The 27,465-nt window shown below is 44.0% G+C and overlaps 1 protein-coding gene across 6 annotated transcripts; it reads left to right on the top strand.

The window, feature by feature from the left end:
* The first annotated feature begins 76 nt into the window (after window positions 1–76).
* Window positions 77–27,295, top strand: PSEN2 (presenilin 2). 6 transcript variants are annotated; one of them, XM_083732612.1, is made up of 11 exons: window positions 77–231; window positions 9,861–10,034; window positions 11,107–11,339; window positions 11,700–11,841; window positions 14,002–14,069; window positions 14,384–14,604; window positions 16,747–16,845; window positions 18,264–18,341; window positions 19,491–19,598; window positions 21,758–21,876; window positions 22,805–27,295. In XM_083732612.1, exons 2-11 carry the CDS (start codon window positions 9,891–9,893, stop codon window positions 22,958–22,960), a joined length of 1,368 nt encoding a protein of 455 aa, XP_083588738.1. In that variant the 5' UTR covers window positions 77–231; window positions 9,861–9,890; the 3' UTR covers window positions 22,961–27,295. The 6 variants fall into 6 exon arrangements, with proteins under 6 accessions (XP_083588738.1, XP_083588737.1, XP_083588734.1 ...); XM_083732611.1 differs by having other exon boundaries at window positions 80–237; XM_083732608.1 differs by having other exon boundaries at window positions 80–237; window positions 19,488–19,598.
* The last annotated feature ends 170 nt before the right edge of the window (window positions 27,296–27,465 follow it).

The following is a 27,465-nucleotide window of genomic DNA, read 5'->3' as shown; positions in this document are numbered from 1 at the left end:
ATCTTCCTCATTGGGCAGAAGGCTGGGTATTTCCTGAGCGGCAGCCGCCTGCGTCAATGAGGAGACGCGGCATTCCGAAAGCAGCCTTTCGAGAAAGAGAACGCGCCGGAGCCAATCAGGAGCGGAAGAGCCGTCGGAGGGGTTAAGGAGCCGGGCGGCCAGGTGAAGAAGTCCTGGAACTCGTGGCTTCGGGTCGCGGCAGAATCCGGCCGGGCGGCGCGACCCAGCCAGGTGAGGGTCTCGGAGGCGCGGGGCAGCGAGCGCTTTCTGCCCTGCAGCTCCCGACTTCCGGGCGTCTTTCTGGCTTTCAAGGATTACAGCCTTGGACTGAATCCGGTGCAAAGGGCTGCGGGCAGCAAAGTAAGACCGCGATGCGAGTGGGTGGGAAGAAGAGGTCGCCTTAGGTAAGAGGGGAAAAGGGGAATCTCCCAGGACTCTCCCCCTGAGGGTGGATCCCTGCTATGGGCCTTCCATGGAGGAGTGGAGAACGCCGGAGGGAACTGTGCCCTGCAGACTTCCTCTTTACCAGGGAGTGGTAAAACATTTTAAATGCCTCCCTGATTTGAATATACTTTACTGTAGTTCGTGAAAGATGCCCAGCAAGCTCTTAGTGCAGGAAGATCTTCAATGTGGGTGTTGTTATTTCTGCCAGGCATAGGCAAACTCGGGTCCTCCAGATGTTTTTGGGGACTACAATTCCCATCATCCCTGACCACTGGTCCTGTTAGGTAGGGATGATGGGAGTTGTAGTCCAAAAACATCTGGAGGGCCGACTTTGCCTAATCCTGATTTCTGCCATCAGTAATATTTTGGGTGTTTTTGTGTTTCCCTTTTAAATGAGCACTCCCAAATTAATCATTTTATGTTTTTGTTTTCCTACCCAAGGAAAGTGAAAAGTGTATTGCTGGCTGTTGTCTTAGAGGCACTTATCTGATCACAGTTATGGTACACTATAGAAAGTGTTGTCTCCAGGGTGGCGTATGAGTTTAATTAATTAATAGCAACAACAACACTGAAAATGTGAGCTTAGCTGCTGCTAGCCTATGACCAGGGTGGGTTATATCATTAAGCCAACTAGGGTGCAGACTTCAGAGGAGTGCAGTACTGACTTTTGAGGGGCACAGTTTTCTACAAATTAGTTTTTGTTATAAATTTCTTTTATATATATATATATATATAATATTTATTAGCAGTTTTTATTTTTAATTACAATACCAATAAACAATACAATATGACACATCTCTTAACATAGTTTTCTTAACTTCTTTGGACTCCCTCACATCTCCCGCTCCTACGTTCCTAACTAAAAAAGTTTTATCCAGCAAATTTATCCCCTTGTTTCTATTCTTATTATCTAATTTTCCAATATTATATCTCTAATTTTAGATATCCTTTATTCAAATCTTAAGATTTAAATATAACCTAAAAATTCTCCAAAAGTCTGTCTTTTCTTAAATTTAACTTATCTTTATATTTCACTTCATCTAGCTTAATGGTGCCCAGTTGTTTATATTCTAGCATCCTTCTTAACATTCATATAATTTACAATATTTTTGTAGATAAATCTTGAATTTCTTCCAGTCTTCTTCCACCGTCTCTTCTCCCAGGTCTCGGATTCTGCCAGTCATCTCAGCCAATTCCATATAGTCTATCAGTTGCATCTGCCATTCTTCCAGTGTGGGTAAATCTTGGGTTTTCCAATGCTTAGCGACGAGTATCCTTGCTGCTGTTGTTGCATACATAAAAAATGTTCGGTCCTTCTTTAGCACCTTCTGGCCGACAATACCCAGAAGAAAGGCCTCTGGTGTCTTAGGGAAGGTATACTTAAATACCTTTTTCAGCTCATTATATATCATTTCCCAGAAAGCCTTCACTCTAGGGCAGGTCCACCAGAGGTGAAAGAATGTTCCTTCATTTTCTTTGCATTTCCAGCATTTGTTATCAGACAAGTGGTATATTTTTGCAAGTTTGACTGGGGTCATATACCATCTATATATCATTTTCATAACATTTTCTTTCAGAGCATTACATGCAGTAAAATTCAGTTTTTGTTATAAATTTCTGATAAGATTTTCCTTTTACATTTTGAAGAATTTTATCATCTTTGAAGTAATTCATACATCAGATTTTTTTAAAAAATGTATATATGAAATAGATACAGTATATAGTATCAACTAAAAATCTACTGAAGGTGTACTTGAGGCTTGCAAAAATTGCAGAAATCATGGATGCTCAATGGAAACGAAGATGCTGAAGAACTGTGTGGTGAACTTAGAGCAATAGCTTGAAGTCTTCCATAGCCTGTGCAAAAATTCCATTGTCAGTGGCAAGTGGTGAACATAGTTTCTCATAGCTCATACTTATAAAAACTTACATACACTCAACAATGTTGCAAAAGAGTTGGCTTGGCATGCGTCAGCGCTTGACCTGAAGGAATTAGTGACAAAATGTGCAAAGAAAAAGGTGTTCACAGTGAGATTTTGATGTGCCTGAAATCAAAACTTTTAAGAGACATAAAATTTTAAACTTTAACATCACAATTCACAAGTGTATTCAAAATGATTTGTGTGCTAAAACATTTTCTTTTGTATTTGAGAACGACAATCAAAAGATAGTTGTATTGTTTATTCTTGCAATTTAAATGCCGGTCCTAAGGCAGCTTCACGTAAAGTCATCAGTAACTGCATGCTGAGTTTGATTGTCATGGGATTTGGTACAGGGAATGGTTTCTATACTGCCTTTCTACCCAGGCATCCAATGTGGTGGTTTATAATTTTAAAAATATTAAAACAAATATATAATGGCGGAGCTAAGGGCACAAGCTCCCTTACCTCAGCTTTCTTGCCTCTGGGTATACAGACTTACTTTCTTAAGCAGCCCCAAGGAAGGTTGTAGGACTCAAAAGGTGTGGGGAAAATCCCTGGGATATGTTGATGCTTTGCCGTAAAGGTAAAGGGATCCCTGACCATTTAAGTCCAGTCGTGACCGACTCTGAGGTTTTGGCGCTCATCTTGCTTTATTGGCCGAGGGAGCCGGCGTACAGCTTCCAGGTCATGTGGCCAGCATGACTAAGCCGCTTCTGGCGAACCAGAGCAGCCCACGGAAACGCCGTTTACCTTCCCGCTAGAGCAGTACCTATTTATCTACTTGCACTTTGACGTGCTTTCAAACTGCTAGGTTGGCAGGAGCAGGGACTGAGCAATGGGAGCTCACCCCATCGCGGGGATTCGAACCGACGACCTTCTGATCGGCAAATCCTAGGCTCTATGGTTTAACCCACAGCGCCACCCGCGACTGGTCCCTTAATTCTATGGCTTCAACTGAAGCAGCTGGATGCTTTGCCTTTGCCATTTACTCTAAACAATAAACAAGGGAAAATTGCATATTTAATCCTTACAAATTAAAATAGCTTTAGTTCTAGTATCCTTTTGTTAGAATAACTAATTGTGCTTAATAGTTCCATTTTTAACTGAGTAGATTTCTATTTCATCCTTTTAAAAACATAATGACAACTGTGCATGTATAAGCTATTCTGCTATTCAAAAAACAAACAAAGCTGTTTATTACAAGAGTGAGCATGCACACACACAGAACACAATAAGCAATGTTAATACTATATAGCAAGACTTTAGGATTCTTCCTTATTTAAAAGGCAATAGGTCTGTGGTAGAGCATCTGCTTTCCAGGTACTCTGATTCAGTCACCAACAGGAAACGTCCAAAATCCTGGAAATGCACTGCTAGTTCGTGTTGACTAGGGCTGGGTGATATTTGGTTTTCAACATAGTGATATATCAGCAGTGAAACATCACAATATACCTATATCTCAAAATGTCTGAAATACCGTATTTTTCGCCCTATAGGACGCACCGGCCCATAGGACGCACCTAGAATTTTCTGGGGGGGGGGAATAAAGGGGAGAATAAATATCCCCCCCCCAGGCGTGGGGCTGGGGCGGGGGGAGCCCGAGCTTCCCCTGACCCCAGCCCCCAGAACAGGTCCGAGAGCGCTGGAGAAGGTGAACGCACCTTCGCCATCGCTCCCGGAGCTTGCGGGTCTGGGGGTGGGGGAAGCCGGAGCTTCCCCTGACCCCAGCCCTCAGAACGGGTCGGAGAGCGATGGCGAAGGTGCGCACAGCTTTGGCATCGCTCGGGGAGCTTGCCGGGCTGGGGGGATAGCTTCCTGAAGCCTGGAGAGCGAGAGGGGTCGGTGCACACCGACCCCTCTCGCTCTCCAGGCTTCAGCGAAAGCCTGCATTCGCCCCATAGGACACATACACATTTCCCCTTCATTTTTGGAGGGGAAAAAGTGCGTCGTATAGGGTGAAAAATATGGTAAGATGGAGTTATACAGAGGCATTGGCTGGCTTTCACGTAATTCCCACATTGTGATTTTTGCACAACACACACGCACATCGTGATTCACGATGCAGTCGTACCTTGGAAGTCAAATGGAATCCGTTCCGAAAGTCCGTTCAACTTCCAAAATGTTCGGAAATCAAAGTGTGGCTTCTGATTGGCTGCAGGAAGCTCCCGCAGCCAATCGGAAGCCCTGCCGGACATTCGGGTTCCAAAGAACGTTAGCAAACCGGAACACTCATTTCTGGGTTTGCGGTGTTTGGGATCCAAAACATCCCTAGTACCAAGGTGGTCAGGATCCAAGGTACCGACTGTATATTGCCAGGTCCAAACTTAACGAACCAATATCACATTATGGACTTCAAACTGGTTTCCGGCAATATATCAATATCTCACCCAGCCCTAGTGTTGACAGTGATGAGCTGGATCAACCAATGGTCTGACTTGGTGTAAGGCATGTTCTTTCCCACAGGGCAACGTGGGGGTGGGGTGGGGAGGTGATTCAGCTTGTGCAGGTTGTGATAATTTCCTTGTTTGACCTTCATACTCTCATTTTCCACCTGACCTTGAGAACGTTTCCTTGAGTGTCAATCCTAACCATTTCAGGGAAAGCAAAGTACCTTTTAGAACAGTAACCTTGCTCCTGACTCTTGTTCTAACCTGGGACATTGTAAACAAGATGCCTCTTTTGTTTTGTAATGATATGCCAGCCGGTGTTGTGGGTAAATTAGCAGCTCACAATCCCAGCTGGGGACATAGCACAAAGTAGGGCTAAAAGTATGTAGATATAAAAGTTTAGCAATGGTGTGCGAGAACACCAGAAATTGCAAGTTGTGCAAAGGTTACCAAGAACAGATTGTGTCGTCGGGATTCTGTTTATTATTATTATTATTATTATTATTATTATTATTATTATTATTATTATACCCTGCCCTTCCCGATTCAGAAAACCGGGCTCAGGGCAGCTAACAACAAATTTAAAACACTTAATTGCTGCAACAAAAACAGCATAAAACAATTTAGGTGGAAAATCCATCCAATAAACATTAGATGATCACCAGAGCTAGCTGGCTAAATTAGTCCTATTTGGGCCAGCGAGGAGACCAGGGGAGAATTAGCTGTGGGATCCCAGAGTGGGTAATCTTCATAAAAAGGGGAGAGGGAGGGAAGGAAGGGGAATAAAAAATCAGGCTAAGTTCAAATTGAAAGCCAGGCAGAATAGCTCTGTCTTACAGGCCCTGCGGAAAGAAGTTAAATCTTGTTCTTAAAATTGAAAGATGCTACTGTTGAGGATTTCCTGGGAGCCTTGTCACCTGCCCTAGGGGGAATCCTGTTCCTTAACTGTGTGGGAGTAGATTGCAGGAGCTCAGTGTGGAGGAAAAGGACTCCATTCATGCTCAGAGATACTCAGAGATACTTAATAGTAACCTTTTGGCCCAGAGTGACTTTGAGCAAAAACATGAAAGGTCAGTGTATATTAAAGGAGCAGTGGATAATATTAAAGGAGCAGTGGAGAGAACTACAATATATATTTTTCTGTTAAAAGTACTGGTAAGAAATATGAGGACATGCCCTCAAAAAGGCCTATAAAGGAAGTTGGAAGTGGAGTGCCTAACTCTACATTCCATGCTTGTCTCACAGTTAGACCTGTTTGCCATGTGATTAGAGAAGCACAAGTGCTGGAAGAAACCCCCAGAGCCTGCAGATTTAAAGGACCACGTAAGTGCACAACAGGAGCAGATTGTGTCTACTTGTAAAATAACCACTCTGTAGATGAGCCCTTTTCATGCTCCACTTCTGTGCTAATGCAGCAAATCTTGTCATGTTTGTTTCAGTCAACCTGACTCCATAAGCACAAGCCACATGGGAGCTTGTTGGTCCCCTTGCCAATTGCTGCTAGTCCAAACAAACGCACATCATCAGCAGTGCGACACAACACACACTCGAGCTCTTTAAGCATATATTCTGTGGAGATATCATCTCATTTTTTTGTTTTCCAAAGCTGAAGAAGACAGAGTGATAGAATTGTAGAGTTGGAAGAGACCCCAAGGCTCACCAAGTCCAGCCCCCTGCAATGCAGGAATCTCAACTAAAGCATCCATGGCAGATGGCCATCCAACCTCTGCTTAGAAATCTCCAAGAAAGGAGAGTCTGGAACCTTCTGAGGGAGTCTGTTCCACTGTCAAAGAGCTTTTGCTGTCAGAAAGTTATTCCTGAGGTTTAGTCAGAATCTCCTTTCTTGTAACTTGAAGCCATTGTTTTGGGTCCTACCCTCTGGAGCAGGAGAAAGTAAGTTTGCTCCATCGTCCATGTGGCAGCCCTTTAGATATTTGACGATAGCCATCATATCTCCTCTCATTCTCCTCGTATCCAGGCTGAACTCCCACAACCATTTCCAGAGCCTTGTTGATCATAAGATGCTTTGAACTAGAGGGGTGCCCTTGTCCAACTTTCCACAGTCCAACTGGAGCCAACAGTGGAACAAAATCAAATGCGTCTGGACCTGGGAAGGCAAAACTGACTCCATTTGTGAATTAAATGTCAAGCTTCACAACCTAGAAACCAGACTTTGCCAGCTGGGCACCTTCCCATTGGTTTGGACTACATATCTAAAATAACCCAACACGTGCTAGCTAGGGCTGATGGGAGTTGTAGTCCAAAACATCTTGAGGGCACTCATTGGTAAAGACTGCTCTAAGCCATACATACACATAAAAGTACAAATTTGCATAGGGGTTAATACAGATTGGATTTGTACATATCAAATTCTAAAACTAGCCAGTAGTCAAGAGCAGCCAGTTCGTACTCTCCTACAGTAGAGGAACTCTTGAGGCTGAGAGAGAAGCAACTAGCACAAGGCCAGCCATGGAAGAGATTTGTTTATTTGTATTTGCTATTATTGAAGTATTCAAAGTTGGAAACTCTTGCCGGTCAACTGCAGACCATCCCAGTGTCTCCCCATCTCTTCCTTAGAGGAAGCTGAGTGTGAGTTGGGCTTATCAGATAACAGGGAACAAGTGTAAATATTTCATTTTGCTTGGTCTAGATTACAGCATGAAGCAAGATAGCAGGTAGAACTTAGAATAGAATCGAAGTTTCCTAATTCTCGGTTGATTTCAACCTCTGAGGCCTGGATTTCAAACTTGGGAGGCCCTGCTCAATGTTACAAAAGTCTGTATTGAAGGATAGCATCCAGAGATTCAGAACCACTTCCAGCACATGTGATTTTTTCCTTCCCTTTGTGTGTGGTGATTATTATGTTCCAAAGTGTTTTCAGAAAGCTGTTATGAAGATACAGCCACAAATCAGTTTGGGCAGGGCAGATGCTGAACCCTGCGATGGGGTGGGGAGTGTGTATGTTGTTTCCCCACTGGCTTCCACCCTACCTTAGGCTCATAGGCCACTCAGAACCTGGATCTAAATCCATTGGTGCAGTAGTGAGCCGCTTTCAGGAAACAAAAGGGAACAGCATGATGGCATGAGTGCAGCTGTGTATGGCAGGGGCCAGCAAGCTTTACCGGCCATGGGCTGGATCACTCCATGGAAATCATCCGTGGGCCGGACTGGCACAGTGCGATGCCAGAAATTGTGTCTGTGCATGTCCGCGGTGCCAGAAATCGCTTCTGCACATGTCCAGGCACCGAAAATTGCGCCTGCGCAGAAGCGATTTTTGGCGTCACGGCATTCGCAGACCTGATTTCTGGTATCGGCACGTGTGCAGATGCGATTTCTGGCACCGCTCGGTGAGTCGCCGCACTGCATGCAGGGGACTCGCTGAGTGGGCGGCTCAGTGTGGGGGTGGCTCGTGGGCTGGTAAAACAGTCTTCGTGGGCTGCATCCAGCCCATGGGCCGTACGTTGCCAACCCCTGGTGTATGGCTCTGTCCATGCTGATGCCCTTCAGTCCTGGAGGGCATGTTACCACTGCTTATGTGTAGGGAAAATGTGACTGTGAACCATTCTAAAAGGCCAACTTTCTTTGCAGTTTACTACTTTTCAGTGAATGAAGGTTTCTTTTCTCCAACCCTTGGTTTAAGTGTTTCTTTGATTGCAACTCCCCATCCCCCCCCCCCCGCCACAGGCATATCTAGAGGAGCATCAGTGGTTTTCCAGCAAAGGGTCTTTCTTTTCTCTGAGAGGCAGGTGATCAGGGAAGGGAGATTAGGTGGGTAGTAAAGCTAAAGGGACCCCTGACCATCAGGTCCAGTTGTGACCGACTCTGGGGTTGCGGCGCTCATCTCGCTTTACTGGCTGAGGGAGCCGGTGTACAGCTTCCGGGTCATGTGGCCAGCATGACTAAACTGCTTCTGGTGAACCAGAGCAGCACACGGAAATGCCCTTTACCTTCCCGCCGGAGCGGTACCTATTTATCTACTTGCACTTTGATGTCCTTTCGAACTGCTAGGTTGGCAGGAGCAGTGACTGAGCAACGGGAGCTCACCCCATTGCGGGGATTCGAACCGCCAACCTTCCGATCAGCAAGCCCAAGGCTCTGTGGTTTAGACCACAGGGCCACCCACGTCCCTCTAGGTGGGTAGTAGTTACCACATATTCCCCATCAAGACACTTGGAGCACATCTTGAACCTCTGGGATGTTGCCTGGCTTTCCTTTCTTCAGGAGTTGGCTCATAAGAGTCACAGAGAATCATCGCAGTGCGGAAGTGCCATTAATCCTTTTCCAAACCAGTCGGTCTATCTTTGGAACTGTGGAACTCAGAATTCCTATATTCTTTGGCCTCAAGGCTTTTCCAAATTGTTTTCTGTTACTTCTGCCAAAAAATGGACACCTCTCTCTGTGTGTCTTATATTTACAGTATATGCATATATGAATTTTTAAGTGGCACAAAATACAGTTCCAGAGTGTGGATTAGTTTAGCATAAGATTCACAAGATACATGGATGCTTCCCTGTCTCAGTGCCTCTGACAATGGAAAATATAATTTGGCATTGCTAGTTCTCGCTATATCTAAAAGAGTTTTAAAATCCTTTTCGTTTAGGCTGACCTCCTATTTTAGACTCTTAATTGATGAGCTTAAATTAAGAATGCTTTTGTATTCAACTAAGTCCTAAGAACAGGTTCATTAATTTTGGTGGGTCTAAGTTAATCACATTCATGAACTTCAGTGGGTCTACTCTGAGTAGGACTAACATTGAATATCACCCATAGGGTGTTTTTTAGGTTTTACTTTGCTGATACTTACACATGCATCTTCCAACTTCACTGACACACAGACCGAAAACTGTGAGAGGGGGCGGACAGAACAGGGGAACCCCCACTTGCACACGTCCAGAATGTAACCCCTGTGTAAGTGGGGATTCCCCTGAAGCTTTGTGCCGATGCATATAAATTGCCTAGTTTTTCTTCGTTTTAAATTGTATTGTGCTTTGATTATGTGTAAGTAGCCTTATGTGGGCTGTGCTCAAAATAAGTTTGTAGGTGTCATGATTTTGACTTTTTCTTGCCGTTCTCCGACGGCTCAACCTTTTGTGGGTCTCTAATACAGCACTGCAAGGTTCTCTGTGAAGAAGGAAGCATGATCACCTTCATGAACAACTCAGACAGCGAGGAGGAACCCTGCAACGAGAGAACGTCCTTGATGTCGGCCGAGAGCCCCCTTCTGCCTTCTTACCAAGATGACACACAAACACCAGAAGCAGGAGAAGCACTCACGCACAGGGTAGGTGTATATTCCACTTCTGGGAAGAAGGAACACTTTGTAAAACCCTGATCTTGTCCTCTGTGCAGGTTCTTCCTTCATATGCCTTCATGAGTCACTTATCAGTGTGGGGTTTTTTGTTTGTTTTTAAGCCTTAGAATGAGTGACTTAAGGTGGCGACCATGTTCCTGTTAAGAGGAGCTGGTGATGCTCAAATTCTCTAGAACAGAGATGGTCTGGAGACCAAATGTAGCCTTCTGGACTCTCCCCATGCCACAGCCTTCCCTAGCATTGCACCTTCCTGAGGTGTTTTTTTTTTCCTTCTGGCTGGAATGTCACATTCCGAATGTGTAATTAAACTGAGCAAAAGCATCTTGCTTACCTGGAACATCAAATTGTGTGTGTGTGTGTGTGTGAGAGAGAGAGAGAGAGAGAGAGAGAGAGAGAGAGAGAGAGAGAGAGAGACGTGGCTGGAATGTACCATGGCTGGAATGTAGCTTATTGTCCAAAGGTAAGAGTCCCATCTGTGTTTTGCCTATGCTTCTGCCCACCGCTGTCATGTGACACACACACCCTCCTCAAAAGATAGCCCACTAGGGAATATGGACCTTTGTCTGAAAGAAGGTTCCTCATCCCTGTGGCAGAACATAGGCAGGCCCTGTGCACACCAAAGTCTCCTCAACCTTCAATCATTTGGGTGGGTTATTGAATGGAGGGATTGCTGAGGGCAAGGAGCACTGCCTGCTCCTTCCACTTTCCAAGCTGCACCCTGTAGAACAGGCATAGGCAAACTCCGGCCCTCCAGATGTTTGAGACTACAATTCCCATCATTCCTAGCTAACAGGACCAGTGGTCAGGGATGATGGGAATTGTAGTCCCAAACATCTGGAGGGCCGGAGTTTGCCTATGCCTGCTGTAGAACATGCTTTTTTTTTTCTTATTTACATTTTGCGGGATAAATGAACTTGGGTAGGTTGGCAATTGAGCAGATGAGCTGAGTGGGATGGAGGCAGGGTAACCTGGGCAGACAACTGGTGATCCAGGTGTAGGACCTGCCAGCTGCTAACCCCTGTTGCATGTTCTTCCTTTGTAGAAAGGGCGCCCTGGCAGCAGCGGGAGCTCCAACAAAATGGCTGATGGAAACGCGGCCGACACAGAAAGAATAGCCAGAGTCCTCGCTGCCGTGGATAGCGAGGAAGAAGAACTGACCTTGAAATACGGAGCGAAACATGTGATCATGCTGTTTGTGCCTGTCACGTTGTGCATGGTTGTGGTCGTTGCAACCATAAAGTCGGTGCGGTTTTACACCGAGAAGAATGGACAGCTGTAAGTAGACCTTGTCTGACCCTGGGTAATGTGATTGCCTTTAAGGCTACATCCAAACAAGCCTCCTTTCTTTTCATTTGATTTTTTGCTGTCCTCCTTTCTCTGCAATTGACCCTTTGCTATTCCAACACAAATCTCAGTCCCTACTTACTGAAAGGGTCAGCTCAGAGTCTAGTTGATGCACCTTGTTTCTGCCAGCTTTTTGTCAATTAGAGTTGGGGATTTGCATTGGCTTAAGTATATTGCTGATCCACAACACAACTTGGAGGGCTGAGTTTGTGTCGATGATCGATTTGTGCTGGAGCAAAACCACTTTTTCTTAAAAAAAAGAAAGAAAGACATGCTGTGCTTTTCTTGCAGGATTTATACCCCATTTACGGAAGACACGCCCAATGTGGGCCAGCGTCTCTTGAACTCTGTGCTGAATACCATAATCATGATCAGTGTCATAGTAGTAATGACGATCTTCTTGGTTCTATTATACAAGTACCGTTGTTACAAGGTAAGGCGATGGCCTAAGATTTGCAAGCGATGAAAACAGGCATACCATTTTAGCAGTCCTCACAATGGATCTTCTCAATTTGCCTTGTATACCTGTAAGTCAGAAACTGGTCATGTGTTTTTTGCTCCTCCATTCAAGTGTATTGCTCACTTTTTTTTTTTTAAGGCTCAGAGATGTTTTTAAAAGCAGTTTAGATATATTTCTAGAGGTATCACCCATGAACAACTGACAAACTATTTCAAAACTTTTCCAGGGAGGGAAGTGTGTTGGTGATGCCCTAGGCCAGGGTAGCCAACCTGGTGCCTAATAGATATAGGATTTCAACTTGCATTAGCTCCAGCCAGCATGGACAGTGATTGAGGATGATGGGAGTTGTAGTCCAATAGCATGTCACCAACACCACATGGGCTACCTGGTATAATAAGCACTAGCCAATAGATGCCTTCCACAACCAGCTTTTCTTCACTACAAACAGAAGAACATTGAAAACCTGCAGAATCATTTGATTTAGGCACTCATTTCAGGCTCTATGGTGAGAGCCCTTTCCCCCTTAGCTTTTATAATGTTATTTTAATAGCCAAAGATGTATTGTGCTATTTCCAAAATTCTGCTATGATATTGCTGGGCAAGTTCTGTGCTTAGGCTCAGAATTAATATGCAGATTATCATTTCTGAACCAGACATACTTCCACAAACGTACAGTCATACCTCGGGTTAAAGTTTCTTCAGGTTGAGCGTTTTTGGGTTGCGCTTCGCCTGTTCACAATATTTCAAATGGGTTTGGGTAAACAAGCCATTTCCATGGGATTAGACTAACATGGAGCTTTGAAAGAGTTTCTTCATGGCACATGAATAAGTTTTTTTAAAGACAAAATGAAAGACCACTTCATTCCAAAATAGGTCAAGAAACTTGATTGTGTTGAAGCGTGAAATTGGTATTTTTAAAACAGGCCTGCACATTTTGTAACCCATCGAGCAAAGAGCAGCCCACTTGCCATATATGGTGGTCCACAAGGGACTTGATTAAACTGCCTGTCCTTGCTGTCTGCCTGGGATTACGAAAACAGAGCTTGGCAAGCTACAGTACATATCTGGTGGGCTCTGTCCAGTGGGGAGGTCAGAAATTGTACAGACCTCCTCTTTAAACAATCCCAAGTGCATCAAGGAGAATATCCAGCAGTTCATTATGAAGAGTGAGAAGTTGGGAGATGGCAGGTCTTCAGAAGACACCAAAGAGTGCTTACGCAACAGCTTTTTTTCTCTCTCTAAAGGGAGAGACTGTGACCAGTTGTTCATCTGCTTTATTAGTTATTTTAGATGACCTCCCAAGAACTTAATAAAGCTCAGGCACTTTATTAAAGAGAAGGTAATTGAATGTTATAAGGATTTAATGAAAGAGCAGGAAGAAGCACTTGGAGAAAGCACAAACGCCTCTTTGGGTAATACAAATAGCAAATGCATCCCTCTGCAAAGAGTTGTGTTTCAACAGTATCTGGGTGATCCCTGCAGGCTTCCTAAGGGGCTATGCAGTAAAGTCATATAGCAGGAGGTTAAAATAGGCTAATACAGGCATGGGGAACCTGCGGCCATCCAAATTGGCAAATTTCAAAAGAGAAGGGATCAGATTACCAAGAGAGGTTGCCACTTAGTTTCTATGAATCAGGTTTTGTTTGTTCTGTGTTCCCTGAACCAATAAACCAAATAGTGCATGCCAATTTCAGGCCACATGGGAGAAAAGTGCACCAAAGTAAAACATGATGACACTGGCACCCAAGCAAGGAAGATACCAGGGTGCCTCTGAACTGAAGAGAATGTGGCATGCCAAAGATTCTTGGGACCTGTAATAAGGAGATCTCTGACAAGTACTTTGGAGCAGAAAGATGGGAAACCTTTTGTCTCTGTGTTCCTCCAACTCCCATCTGCCCCAGCCAGTGGTCAGGCATGATGGGACTTACAGTTCATAGTCTGATGCTAAAAAACAAAACTATAGTTTTGGGTTGTATTCATAAATTCAGACAAACCACACCTTGCCAAAACAAACCATGGCTTCATGTTATATGCAAACCAAGCCATAGCCTGAAAAACAAGCAGTATGGTTAAGAGGAGCACTTCTTTGATATATCTGTGCAAAGCAACCATGTGTAACTTCTGTTTTAACAGTTCATTCATGGCTGGCTCATTCTCTCATCTCTGATGCTGCTGTTCCTCTTCACCTACATCTACCTTGGGTAAGTGTGAGTAAGTGCTGTTGATCCTTAGCAACTCAGCAGGGCTAGAAAGAAGGTAGAGACCAGCCAATGACTGTCTGTAGATTAGCATGCGTTTCTGACTTCTGAGTGTTTGATAATAACGAAAAGATTACAATCCCTGATCTGTTTTACATCAGGGCAAAATCCTCATTACAATTGTTTGTAATGTTGTCTTCTAGTGGTTACTTTGTGAGCCATCCAGTCAGACGGGCAGGGTACAAATGACAACATCATTCTTCTTGTTGTTATTACTTGTTTCCTTGACTAAACTTCTTTTTCGTTTTGTTCTGCAGTGAAGTGCTAAAGACCGACAATGTGGCCATGGATTATCCCACCCTGTTCTTCTTCATTTGGAATTTTGGAGCCGTTGGGATGATTTGCATCCACTGGAAGGGGCCCTTGCACCTCCAGCAAGCCTATCTCATCATGATCAGTGCCTTGATGGCTTTAGTCTTCATTAAGTATCTGCCTGAGTGGTCAGCCTGGGTCATTCTGGGAGGCATATCGGTTTACGGTACGTCTGTAATGGAAGAGACTACTTGGTAATGGAAGAGATTTTCCGTTTTCTATTCTTCATCACATTCTTTAGCTAGGAAATGGGAAACTCACAGGAGCTAGCCTAAATCAGTGTTCGTACAAGCCATATTTCATAGTCAGCTAATGGCCCCTTTTCCATAAAAGCGTTTTTCAGGGGGATGGCTGAGAGAGGAGCCCTTGGGAACCTGACTTGTATTGAGTCGCATAGTCCTGTCCACATTGATTAGCAGTGGCTTTCCAGGGTTCAACAGAGGACATTCGCTTTTGCATGCACAGCGAATTTGCACCTGGATGACAATAAAATAATTGACAATTTGTTTTTGTCCTTTTAATGGGCCCGAGATCTCCTCCTTGACACATCAGCTTCCTCTGCAAGCATTGCGGAAGGCTTCCTAGAAAGAAAACAGGAAAAAAATATCAGAAAGATTGGTGCAGGGATTAGGGAATCATGATGAATGGAACATGTTGAGAAGCTCTGTTTATGTTTTTGACATGAACTGTCAACTGATACATTCCTTCTATATCCCTCCCCTGTAACTTTCTGTGAATGGAAGTAAAGAGGAGAGACCCATTGCTTTTTTGTTGTTTATTGAACCATGGTTTGAACCAAGTATAGTTTAGAGCAGGGGTCGGCAAGCTTTTTGGGTGGTTGGCCGGTTCACCACACCACAAACCTCCTGGTGGGCCGGAGTGCGTGTGTGTGTGCATGCACGGCAAAGGGGGCTTCTCTCTCCCCCAGCCCCTCCCGTCCTCCTGCCTACCTAGGGTGCTGCCGAGAGGCAGAGGGTGGCAGCGGCAGTGGAGGAATGAGCAGCCCGAAAGAGCAGCTTTCGGGCTGCTCTTTCTGACAACGACAACAGCCTCTGCTGCTCGCAAGGGCAAGCGCAGGAGCCGCGCTTGGCAGAGCAGCGGTGGCAGCAGCAAACAGCTTGCTCCAATGAGGGGCTGCTGAAAATGTGCTCAGCCAGCTCAGCCCAGCCGCCTTTCTCCTCTCAGCCACACGCAACCACCACTCGCCCATTGGCCAGGGCCTCAACCTTAGCAAGTGATTGGCTGGCAATTTGCTGCGCCAGAAGGAGGGAGGGAGGAGGTTCCGCCGTGGTGAGGGAGAGGGGGGGAAATGTCGGGGGGGGGAGGCGCCTGCACCGCAGGAAAAAAACCACGGAATCCCCATGCCAATCCACGGAAACGGCCTTGGGCCAGTTCCGGGAGGCTCATGGGCTGGAAACGGCCCATGGGCGTTAGGTTGCCGACCTCTTGTTTAGAATTACATCTGAACCCAACAACCATGGTTCATTTGGCTACAGCTGCACCTACTTTTTAAGTGTAGGTTTGTCAGTGACAAAACTACTCCCCCTTCTCTCCCTCTCCCCTCCCTGTTTTTCATCTACACCCAGTCTGTGTCTCTCTGAATCGGTCCCAAATGTTTGAGAAGGATCCAAGTTGCTTTAGGCTGTTTTGGAGGACAGCCACTTCACCCTGGACATGGGTTAAATCTCTGAACTAACCCAGTTTCAGATTCATCTCAACCAAATGCTAGCTCCTCACCCCCTGGTTCCTTCCCATGCCTTGAGGTTGTTGTCCAAGGTCCCTTTTTCAAATTCTCCCACCCAGTGAGGTTTGGAAAGTGGCCATGTATGTCAGCACCTCCTCAGCATTGGCCCCGTGTCTGCAATGGTCTTCTTAGAGGTCCGCCCAATAAGTATCTGGCACTTGGTAAATACCTCTTTTGTTTTCCCAGGACTTACAGTTTGTTTGGTTGGGGTAGCATTGCAGTAGCGCTGATAATTTTTATTTCTCTGCTCTACTTCAATGCCATGGAGTTGTGTTCCTCTGCTTTCTATTTTTCAAAGTGGTCTTTTTGACTTAATAGCTGTGTGTTTTTAATTTGCTGCTCATGATTTGATTTTTGATTATTTTATTTTGTAAGCTGCCAAGAGGGCATATCTATAAATAGAACAACCCCTTACACTGCAGTGACTGAACTACGTCTGCCGTGCATACTTAAAAACAAAAATAAGTGACCTGCTGCTAAATGGCAGGAAAATGAAATACTTATGAAGTGATTTGGGATCAAATTGATTTCTCTCTCTCTCTCTCTCTCTCTCTCTCTCTCCAGACTTGGTGGCTGTCTTGTGCCCAAAGGGGCCACTCAGGATGTTAGTGGAAACAGCGCAAGAGAGAAATGAGCCCATATTTCCGGCACTTATTTATTCGTGTGAGTAAAACAGAGGGGTGTAGGGGCATCCATTGCAGAATATACCCTGCAGTGTAACAACATGGACTCAGGACCCCAATACCTCAAGGACCACCTCTTTCCATATGAACCCCCTGAGATCATCTTCTGAGGCCCTTCTTTGTGTGCCTCCTCCTCAAGAGGTGCGGAGGGTGGCAACACGAGAACGGGCCTTCTCTGCAGTGGCTCCCCGTCTGTGGAATGCTCTCCCCAGGAAATTTCACCTGGCGCCTTCAGTATACACCTTTTGGTGCCAGGCAAAAACGTACCTTTTTAACCAGGCCTTTGGTTGACCTGATTGACATCCTATGCCCTTTTAAAGTGTGGCTCTTCGGGGGGGGGGGCTGTTATTGGGTTGTGGTTTTTATTTTGATTACATATATTGTGGATTTTATGTTGATCTTTTCTGTGAACTGCCCTGAGACCTTCAGGTATAGGGCGGTATATAAATTCAAACAATAACAACAAATGCAGGAAACCTTTGATGCTCCAGATATTAGTGAACTACAATGCCCATCAGCTCCACCAAGCTAATGGCCAGGGTGATGGGTGTTGTATTTCAGCAACATCTGGTGAGCCAAAGGTTCCCCACCTGCTATAAAGAGCCTGGAACTGAGAATGTGAAGTGCAGCTGTTTGATGAACAGGACACAGGTGTGGGCAGCCTGAGGTAGTTCCAACAGACCTTGACACCTGCGCATAAAAGCAAGCCCTGCCGAGGGTGGCAAGCTTGCAGCTGCCACCAAAAAGGTGACGCTTTCTCGGTTCCCTGGTTTGCACATAACAGGGGGAAATTGGCCTAATGTATGCTGTGGTCTTTGTGCTTCAGCTGTTACAAAATGGTCCTGGTTGTCAAACCAAACCATGGTTTGTTTTGTTAAAAAGCTTCATAAATAGAATTGCTCAGCTTATGAAACTCTGGATAGCTGTCCAAACACAGCCAGCAGAAAATGAAACATCAAAATGAAAAATCTGTTTTGGCTTAACAAAACTTTGGAATCAGAGTGATTCTTCAGTTTGGAGAATTTTTTAAATAACAAACTGATGGATTGAGCAAAATAGTTCCCACTGCACCCAATCTATGTACAGTGGTACCTTGGTTCCTGAATGGCTTAGTTGTCGAACAAATTGGCTCCCAAACACTGCAAACCTGGAAGTAAGTGTTCCGGTTTGCTTTTTGGGAAGCCAAACATCTGACGTGGCCTCTGCTTCAGTGCAGGAAGCTCCTGCAGCCAATCAGAAGCCACGCCTTGGTTTTCGAATGGTTTCGGGCGTCAAACGGACTCCCGGAACTGATTAAGTTCAAGAATCAAGGTACCACTGTACTGATGGGTAAGTGTAACTACCTGCAATGCAATATGTGGAGCTTTGTCATGTATTATTTTCCTTTCTACACTATAGCTACTATGATGTGGACTGTGGGAATGGCAAAACAAGACAATGCACGAAGGAGGTCTTCTGAAGAGACATGGGATCAAGGTGACCTATGCACTCTCTGTTTTGTTTTGTGTTATTTTAAAGTCTTCATTTGCTTATGAATAGCATGTGAATTCATTCTGAAACATCTTGTTAGGTGGCAAAAACGGTGGATGTACTTTGCTGACTGAGACTCCTGGCTACTTTTGAAATTAGACATTCTAAACTTCAGTGACATTGTTGACACTGGCCATGAAAGGAGAGCCAGTTCTAGCACCTCTTACAGCTTATGTGGGAGTGAGAATCTCCCAAGATTTTTCTCGGACCCAGATGTATTTGGCAGTGGGCTCAAGTACTGAGATCTGCGGATGAATCCCTGATTCTATTCCAAACGTTCCGGATGCTAGGATGCTTTCCACTAGGAGCAGGGTTTGCTGCTGTTGTGCTTTTAAAAAAACAACAACTGTAGTCCCTTTTTCTTTTCAAATGCTATTTCATCAAGTCTTTGTGGAGTTGGTGTACCGTATTGGCTTGAATATAAGCCACACTTTCCCCCCAAATTCTGACTGTGAAAAGTTAAAGTATGGCTTATATTCATGACCTTATGGTGTATGGCCAAGAGTGTAGGGCAAACAGCACCAGGAACGTGATGAAGCAGTGCCTGCCCCACACATAGTTCCCCGTCCTCTTCCCCCAAGGCCAGGAAAGGGGAGAGAGCGAGGAAGGGGAAAGGCCATTGGCAACGCATCGCAGCACAGCCCCCCCCCCATATGCAGCCAGGAGCAGTGAGGATTGGAGAAGTTTATATTTGGGCATTTTGCTTATCCCCCCCCCCCCCAATTTTAAAGCTGCAGCTTATATTCAGGTGCAGCTTGTATTCGGGCCAATACGGTATTAAGGCTGCTGCTTCTTTCGGCCTTCATCGATACAGTTCTGGTGTGTGTGTGTGTTTATGATACTTTCATTATTCTTGGTTTCACTTTGTACTATGAACTGCTTCATCAAAGTAAGGTGACAAAAGTGGTATATAAATATTGTATGGAAATCGTTGCTTGGAAAACAGTGAAATGTTTTGACACATACTGACTCTTTCTTACAACTGACTTGTAGGCAAGTCTGTAGAAAACTCCAGCTTATATGTGCTTGTGTGCATATATATCCAATAATTGTATGTACTGAATTGTTGTGGGTGGCTTTTGGTCTTCTCAGCAGAAGGAGCACAGAACCATGATGATGGTTGTTACACTGAGCCAGCCGTTCCTGACATGAGAAATTCAAGAACAGACCATCCAATCGATCCTCCCTTAGAGGAGGAGGAAAGTAAGTTGAGACCCTTTTATGGCCACTTTGCTGGTATTAATACAAAATATGAATTTGGACATTCTATTCACCAGCTTGGTGTCTTCCACATGTGTCTGGCTGGTGCTGATGGGAGTTGTAGTTAGAAACATCTGGAGGGCACAAGGTTGGTGAAGCCTGCTCTAGTATTTTAAAAATATAGGAAGCTCCTTTCAGATTGAGTCCATTGATGCCTATAGCCAAATGCCACCCTTTGGCTAGAAGCAGCTTCCAAAGGCTTCAGGTTGGAGGCCTTTACTATCCTATATTATCTGAAAGCTTTCAAATGGAGATACCAGCTACTGAACATGAGATCTTGTACCCAAAGCAGCTCTGCTCTCTTTGGTCCTTTTGTACTAATTTATGTCAAACTACATGCCATGAAGGGACGCGGGTGGCGCTATGGGTTAAACCTCAGAGCCTAGGACTTGCCGATCAGAAGGTCGGCGGTTCGAATCCCCGCGACGGGGTGAGCTCCCGTTGCTTGGTCCCTGCTCCTGCCAACTTAGCAGTTCGAAAGCACGTCAAAGTGCAAGTAGATAAATAGGTACCGCTCCGGCGGGAAGGTAAATGGCATTTCCATGTGCTACTCTGGTTCGCCAGAAGCGGCTTAGTCCTGCTGGCCACATGACCCGGAAGCTGTACGCCGGCTCCCTCGGCCAATAAAGCGAGATGAGCGCCGCAACCCCAGGGTCATCCATGACTGGACCTAACGGTCAGGGGTCCCTTTACCTTTACCTTTACATGCCATGAATTGGAATGGAAAGGTTTGGGGCTATGGCAGAGTTCTTAATATCACCCTAGCATTTTGAGTGTCAATTTCTGCAGCAGCTGATAGTATTTTGGGGAGGGGATCATTTTGGTGATAAAGCTTATATCTGGGGGGGTGAAGGGGGCTGCTTTTATGTTAGAGAGTGTGTGTGTGCGCGCGCGTGCACTTTAAAGGATTTTTGTGTTGTGCGCTTTTAGAAATGACTTTGAGAGTTTGTGAAAAGTGTCTATTAAATTAAATTAAAAATTATTCCTGGGACTCCTCTTGGAATGCCTCTGCATTCCGATGCATTCCAATGCTTTTTCCACAATAGTTCTGTGTCCTGGAAATGCTACGATTACAAATCATTTGCTTTGTCAGTACAGATGGTGATGGTCAGTTAAGATTCACATGAGGCTATGACCCCAAGGCTTCCCCTAATGATTTGTGTCGACATAACGTATGCCTGACCATTAATTGGATCAGATACGGATTCAAAACTTTGGAGAATTAAAATCCACACTTCACTCCCCCCCCCCCAAAAAAAAGTTGAGTGCATCTCAGAGTAAGGGCTTTCTATCTCCAGAACCCACCTTTAAAGCAGAAGGAGTTCTCCGCATCTCGGATGTTTTAGCCAGATTAGTAAAGGTAAAGGGACCCCTGACCATTAGGTCCAGTCGTAGCCGACTCTGGGCTTGCGGCGCTCATCTTGCTTTATTGGCTGAGGGAGCCGGCGTACAGCTTCCGGGTCATGTGGCCAGCATGACTAAGCCGCTTCTGGTAAACCAGTGCAGCACACGGAAACGCCGTTTACCTTCCCGCCGGAGCGGTACCTATTTATCTACTTGCACTTTGACGTGCTTTCGAACTGCTAGGTTGGCAGGAGCAGCCAGATTATCTTATAGGAAAATACCTTTTCTCTTGAGAAGTACCTCTCTGGCATAGGCAGTAACTGCATTTCTTAGTATGTCTTCTCAGAAGGAAGCCCTACCGAGTTTAGCAGTGTAAATGTGTGTGTAGGATTGAAGTTCTGTTAAACAATCTTGCATTGCTTGCTATGAACTCTCCCTCGTGGCATCCAGTTTCTTGCTGGCAAAAGCTAAAGAGCGATGTCCTACCGACAAAAAGAAAAATGCACCCTTCTTTTTTAAAAAATTACCCTTGATAATACTGGCGCAGATCTGAAATGGATGTAAAGTATAAGAAACGTGATCCTGTTTCTCTAGATCAGTGTTCTCTTTCCCCACCCACTAGAGAGCTGCCAATGCTGTGATGATTTTGGTCCCGATAATAAGTGGAGAACGATTGGTGATAATAGCACTGCGTTTCTTGTCAGAATAGCAGTTTCATAGAGCTGATGGAATCCTTTCTTTCCCTCCCTTCTAAACAGGAGGTGTCAAATTGGGCCTTGGGGACTTCATATTCTACAGTGTACTTGTGGGCAAAGCAGCCGCCACTGCTAGCGGTGACTGGAATACAACTCTGGCTTGTTTCGTAGCCATCCTCATAGTAAGTGAAATCGATAGGTTATGTCTTGGTGTTATGCCATAAAGCCAGGCTAGCTGAATCGATTTCAGCTGCGGAAGATGCCTGCCCACATGGGGCCCACCTCCTTAAAGGTGAAAACTCACCCCACAAGAACTCGGCCATGTTTGCTGGGGTTGATGGGAGTTTGGAATCCGACAACACCTGGAGGGTGCTAGGTTGGCGATTGTTGAATGAGTGATTCTATTTCTATGCTGCTTTTTATTCAAATAAATCCCAAAACAAAAGAGAAAAATAGCATTATGGAACATCATGAATACAGCATAAACCATATAAAATACTTAACAAATCATCAGTGAAACAATCACAAATCCCAATTAAAACAATTCCCATCTATGTAACACTATTAAAAAAACCTAAAAGAAAAAGCTAAACATCAGAATTACACCAAAAATCATATTATAGGATTCACAAAATACGACAGCATTCATACCTATAAAACAGTATTAACAACATTAACAAAATAGCAACAACAACAACAAAAACAAAGACCTGTTGAATTTGTACACTTGCTCTTTCCTCCACCATCACTCATAAACTTTCATTCTATTCAATACATTAAAATACTTTCTACCTAGAAATTTGCACATTAAGCAAGGTAAGAGGGGGAGTTGTTGGTCTCTTGAGGAGGTACTCTGCAGTCCACAAAAGTTTATACCATTATAAATCTGTTAGGCCTAGTGGACTTAAGCATAGCATAGACCTCAGGTATAGGGCAGTGTATGAATTGAATAAAGAATAAAATAATAATAAAATATGTGTCTTGGGATTTTGACCTTAGTCTTTTGAGCTACTGCAAGACACTTCCAATATTTTATCTATTGGTTTTTATCTCTTAAGGGGGCAAATAACCTGGCCTTCTTCCAAGTAACGTTTTTCTCCTACTCCTTAGGGCCTGTGTTTAACTCTTTTGCTGCTGGCAGTATTCAAGAAAGCATTACCTGCCCTTCCCATCTCCATCACCTTTGGCTTGATCTTCTACTTCTCAACAGATTACCTTGTGCAGCCTTTCATGGACACCCTTGCAGCCCATCAGCTATATATTTGAAAAAAGCAAACAAAGCAGTGGTGATCTTCTCTGGAGTCTTTGCTGTGCAACAGGACATTTTCCAATAGATATGGTTTTTACACTTAGTGCCATATATTTTTCAGGAATCCCAGTAATAACACATGTGCGAGTCTCTCCTGAGACTCAGTAGCCAGGTCCTTCGATTTCTGATGTGAACAATTTGACTGGGAGCAGGACACACGCAGCCTGATCCTACCTGTGTTTACTACTGATCTCAGTTGGACTTGCTCCCAAGTCAGCTTGCGTAGCATCGCAGTCCCAATAACCCTGAGACCCCTGGCCTCCTGCTTTAGTTTAGCTTGTAAATGAATGTGAAAATGCATTGGTTATATTAGCCCAAGGTGAAACAAAATTCCTCTCCCAGGAGGTCAGCAGATGATGAAGTGTGAGATTCCAGTTTGCCAGAGATGTTGCAATCGTAGCGAAGAATAATCATGGTTTCAATGTACTGCTGCACCAGCATGCTTCCGCTGGTGTAACAGGGCCTCTTGTTTCCTCTCCCCGCACCAGGTATCTCCAAAATCTGCGCCAGACCTCCCAAGCTGATTTTGAGGGTGAGCAGGGGGTGGTCTGGATGGAACAGGAAGTTCAGTTTCATATGCCCCTACAGAGCTGCAGCCCCATAATAATAGTACAGTATGCTTTAAAAAAATACTATAAAGAATCTAAATGGAATAAATGAGAGGGTATTTTTTTCTGAAAAGGTATTGGTTATATTAGCCCACGGTGAGAAAAATAATTCCTCGGCTGGGAGGTGAGTAGTTGGTGAATTTAAGATTCCTGTTTACTAATTTGCAGAAAAAGAGTAATTATCATGGTGGTAATTGTGCAGCACACTTTTTTTTTATATAAGTCTGTGACAATGCTCCTTTAAAATAGGCATACAGCTAAAGTGCAGGGGTTGTGTGGAGGCAAAACTGCAGCTGATTAATATGTAGCAGGTTTCCAAATCTCTGTTTTTTCTTCAAGTGCACCCGTGGGGGTTGGAGGCCCAATTGGAATTGGGAGAGAGGGAAGGTTTATCCTTTCCCTCCCCAGCCATTATCATGGCAAAATTCAAGGGCTCCATGTGGCTATAAAGCTTAAGAAAATAACCCCATTGGCACCAATGGGACCTCCCCTTCCTCCTCCTGTTTTATGCTAACCCTCCCAGCTGTGCCAGGGGTGTTTCATGGATTCGTTAGCAAAAACGTATGTGCTGCTTGATTGTAATAAAACCTCTGAGTGGTTTACAGGAAATATTAAGATGACCAGTGAAAAGCATCTAGAAATAATTAAAACAAACCGTAAAAAGTGATTAAAACAAATCAACATCTACATGTCTAGATAGACTTGCCTAAACAAAAAAACTTTTAAGCATGAAAAAGAGTGCAGCAAATGCACCTGCCTGATGTCAACAGGCAGGGAGTTCCAAAGTCGTCGTGTGATACTCAAATAGCAGTTTTTTTACAGCTGTGATGCCTGTAGCAGTGCAGAGTCCATAGAGTGAAGTGGTCGAATGGGCACATACAGGGTGAAGTGATTGTATTAGTAAACTGGCCCCAAGCCATTAAGGGCTTCATATACCAGTAGTTAAACCTTGAACTTGGCCTGGTGAAAAGGCCCTCCCCAGCAGGAAAGTCATTGCTGGGGAGGGAAAGGAGAAATCTAATAGCCGCACCTCATGCTACCACCCCAATAATTGTTGGGACTCCCACACGCCTGTCACTAAAGAAAAGCCAGAGACTCCATTCAGTGTAATGTGTAGTTTAGCCCCAGGGATGAAGCAAGGGTACAGGGCTTCTTCAGCTTTTCCACCAAAGCCCTTCCAAGGGAAGGAAGCAAGCGGACTTTGAAATATAACAACCTGCTTGCATGGGAGTTTCCCCACACTCTGGATTGTACACTGCAGGAAGTGCAGGAAGCAAGAAGCACAATAGATGTTTGGCCTGTCTTGCCCTCTTCTCAACTGAGCTGCCCGGGGAATTGGTGCTGGCCGGGATGGGGCTGCCACCCAGATGTGCTGAGCACGTAAGTGTGGTGACACACACACACACACAAAAAAAATCAACATCTTTGTAAGACCCAATGGTTTTTGTAGCGCTGGTCAATGTGAGCAAGCACATCAAAAATAAAAATTGAGCTGTACGGCCTTCAGTGGCAATGGGGAGCCCATGGCCCTCCAAAGATTGTTAGGATGACCGCTCCCATCATTCCTAACCGTTGGCCAAGCTGGCCGGGGCTGATGGGAAGTGGGAGTCCATTCAATATCTAGAGGGGACCACCAGTTCCCTATACAGCATACTTTTAGAGCCTCTAGCAGAGGGCCCAACTGTAAGTGGAGGCAAGTTGTAAATAGCAGGCGGTTAATTGCCCTGTTGCCTCCCTCATACTTGAATTGGCAATCAGGCCAAAAAGCAGCCCACATACAGCCTCTTGTTTTTCACTGTTTAGGAATGATTTGGGGAGAAGCCATTGATTGAGCCAACTTCTTTCGACTGTGTGGGGTGTGTGTTAAATGACTAGCTTGGAAATGCTATGAAAATATTTAATGTAAGAGTGAACTGTTTGGGGAATAATGTTTGTATCAAAACACAGGGATGAGATTTGAACCTGGTGTGCACATTAATCTAAATGAGAAACAGTTGGTGCTCAAAATATTCAAGACTTTTGCCCCGCAAATAGTTTACTTCTAACTTGGACTTCCTCCCAGGGACATTGGTTGTTTTAAGGTTTTGGTTTTTATTTTAAATCTGATCTGCTTTGCTTCCAAATATCCCCTTCTAAGAACAACGCTACTTACGTGATTTATCTGCCTAAGCAAAAGTAATAGCCTAATGAAGCAAAAGGGACTGAGACGGGTCAGGGGGAGGATCCAATGTAAGAGACATTGAAGTGCAGAAGCTCCCATTGATTTCCATTCTGGATGCTTGATGAATTGGATTTGTGTGGATTCAATTCAAATTGAGCTGATCTGAACCTTCCTTTGGAATTTAGAAAGTGATTTGTTCTTCTCAAATTTTTGCAATGCAGTTCATAGCTCAAAAAACTTACCAAAATGTGTTTTTTAAAAATTGTATTTTAGGATGAAATGCATACATTTGGGCAGAATATGTGTACGCTTGCTCTTTTGTGTTCAATTCAGTGTTGGTTTTTCTTTAGAAATCTAAATGATAATTTGCAAAGGTGTACATTAATGCAGAAATGGGACCGAACAGACTTCTGAATGAATATGTGTAAAAGTGACACGGACTGTTCGTCCCTAGCTTCAGTGGGCTTGAGCAACAGAATTGCTTTATAGCTTGTGCCTGAAGTTTCCTTCTGTGAACACTCTAAAAACTATATCAAGATTAAGTTTCAACCATTTTTATTTCCAAAACATGTTTTAAATTGCTTACTTTTGAAAAGTCTATTAATTACATAGTAATATATTGATGAATGTTACATTTTTAAGACCGCTTGCAAATCCATACAGTATTTGCTATTCCATTCATATATAAGCTGTTTCAAGGAACTTTGTAGGGGTTTATGTTTTAAAAAATTGATCTACTTTTTTTGTTTATTAAATGAGCTGCTTCTCAATACTCTGGTGCTGCAAACATGAAGGAAGAACAGTAAGTTGGTCATGAAAATATTTCCATGATTATTTTATGCATTGATTTCAAGATTATGAAGTATATTCATGGGGCTACTTTTGAGCTTTGCCATGTGCAAAGGTATTGAGCTGATGTTTGCTTAATTGGTCTAGATCTCTCTCCCCCCCCCTTTTTTTCTAGACTTTAAGCTGTTTAGCATGTACTGCACTTTTAGGTGCTTTTTGAAATACTCATTCATGCACCTGTCAACTGTAGCAAGGTAGCAAATATTATGTGGACTAGAGGAATCTTAATCACATATATGGTATACACAAGCCAGAACTATTAACTTTCAAAATGTGGACTGATTTATCCCGCAATGATTTATTGACGTCAATCGGATTTCTCTGATTATTCTTGGAACTGGAATTGAAATGAATAGCGATTGCATGGCAGATCTCTTTCCCTTTTATATTGGTTCTGATTTTCTTCATTAAATTTTTATACAGTTTTGCATGGATGATCAGGGGGTGGGCCAACAGGAAAGAATTCCGCCTGAAATCTCTTTGAATGTAATTCTAGCAGATTAATTTTCATCATGGGACGTGTGTGTGGCTGTATGTCTGTGTATTTGGTGAAAGGGAAACAAATATACTGCATATATACAGGAAATGCTTCTAGCTACATTAGGAAAACAACAACATCCCTGTGTACTTACTGCAAATGCAATGTATACAATAAAAATTATACTTACGAGGCAGCACTATTTTTTTAAAGTGATTTACTTTCTGAAATACATCTCTCATGTTATCTGAATAAAAGTTGTGAAGAAGGTGTAGGAATTCTCTGATCATCTGCCAAAAGTTTCTGTCTCTCAATGACCCTCTAGTAACAAACTGAATCTGTGGTCAGCAAGAAATTTCCCCTCTT

The sequence above is a fragment of the Podarcis gaigeae genome (assembly GCF_964106915.1).
Source record: "Podarcis gaigeae genome assembly, chromosome: 3".
Classification (NCBI taxonomy): Eukaryota; Metazoa; Chordata; class Lepidosauria; order Squamata; family Lacertidae; genus Podarcis; species Podarcis gaigeae.
This window is presented reverse-complemented; position numbering and strand designations above follow the sequence as displayed.

Excerpts from the sequence above, each read along its gene's own strand:
- PSEN2 (XM_083732608.1), top strand. The coding sequence starts at position 9,891 with ATGATCACCTTCATGAACAACTCAGACAGCGAGGAGGAACCCTGCAAC. Across the intron at positions 10,035-11,106 it reads GAGAAGCACTCACGCACAGG|AAAGGGCGCCCTGGCAGCAG; the intron begins GTAGGTGTATAT and ends CTTCCTTTGTAG. Across the intron at positions 19,599-21,757 it reads TCCCTTAGAGGAGGAGGAAA|GAGGTGTCAAATTGGGCCTT; the intron begins GTAAGTTGAGAC and ends CCTTCTAAACAG.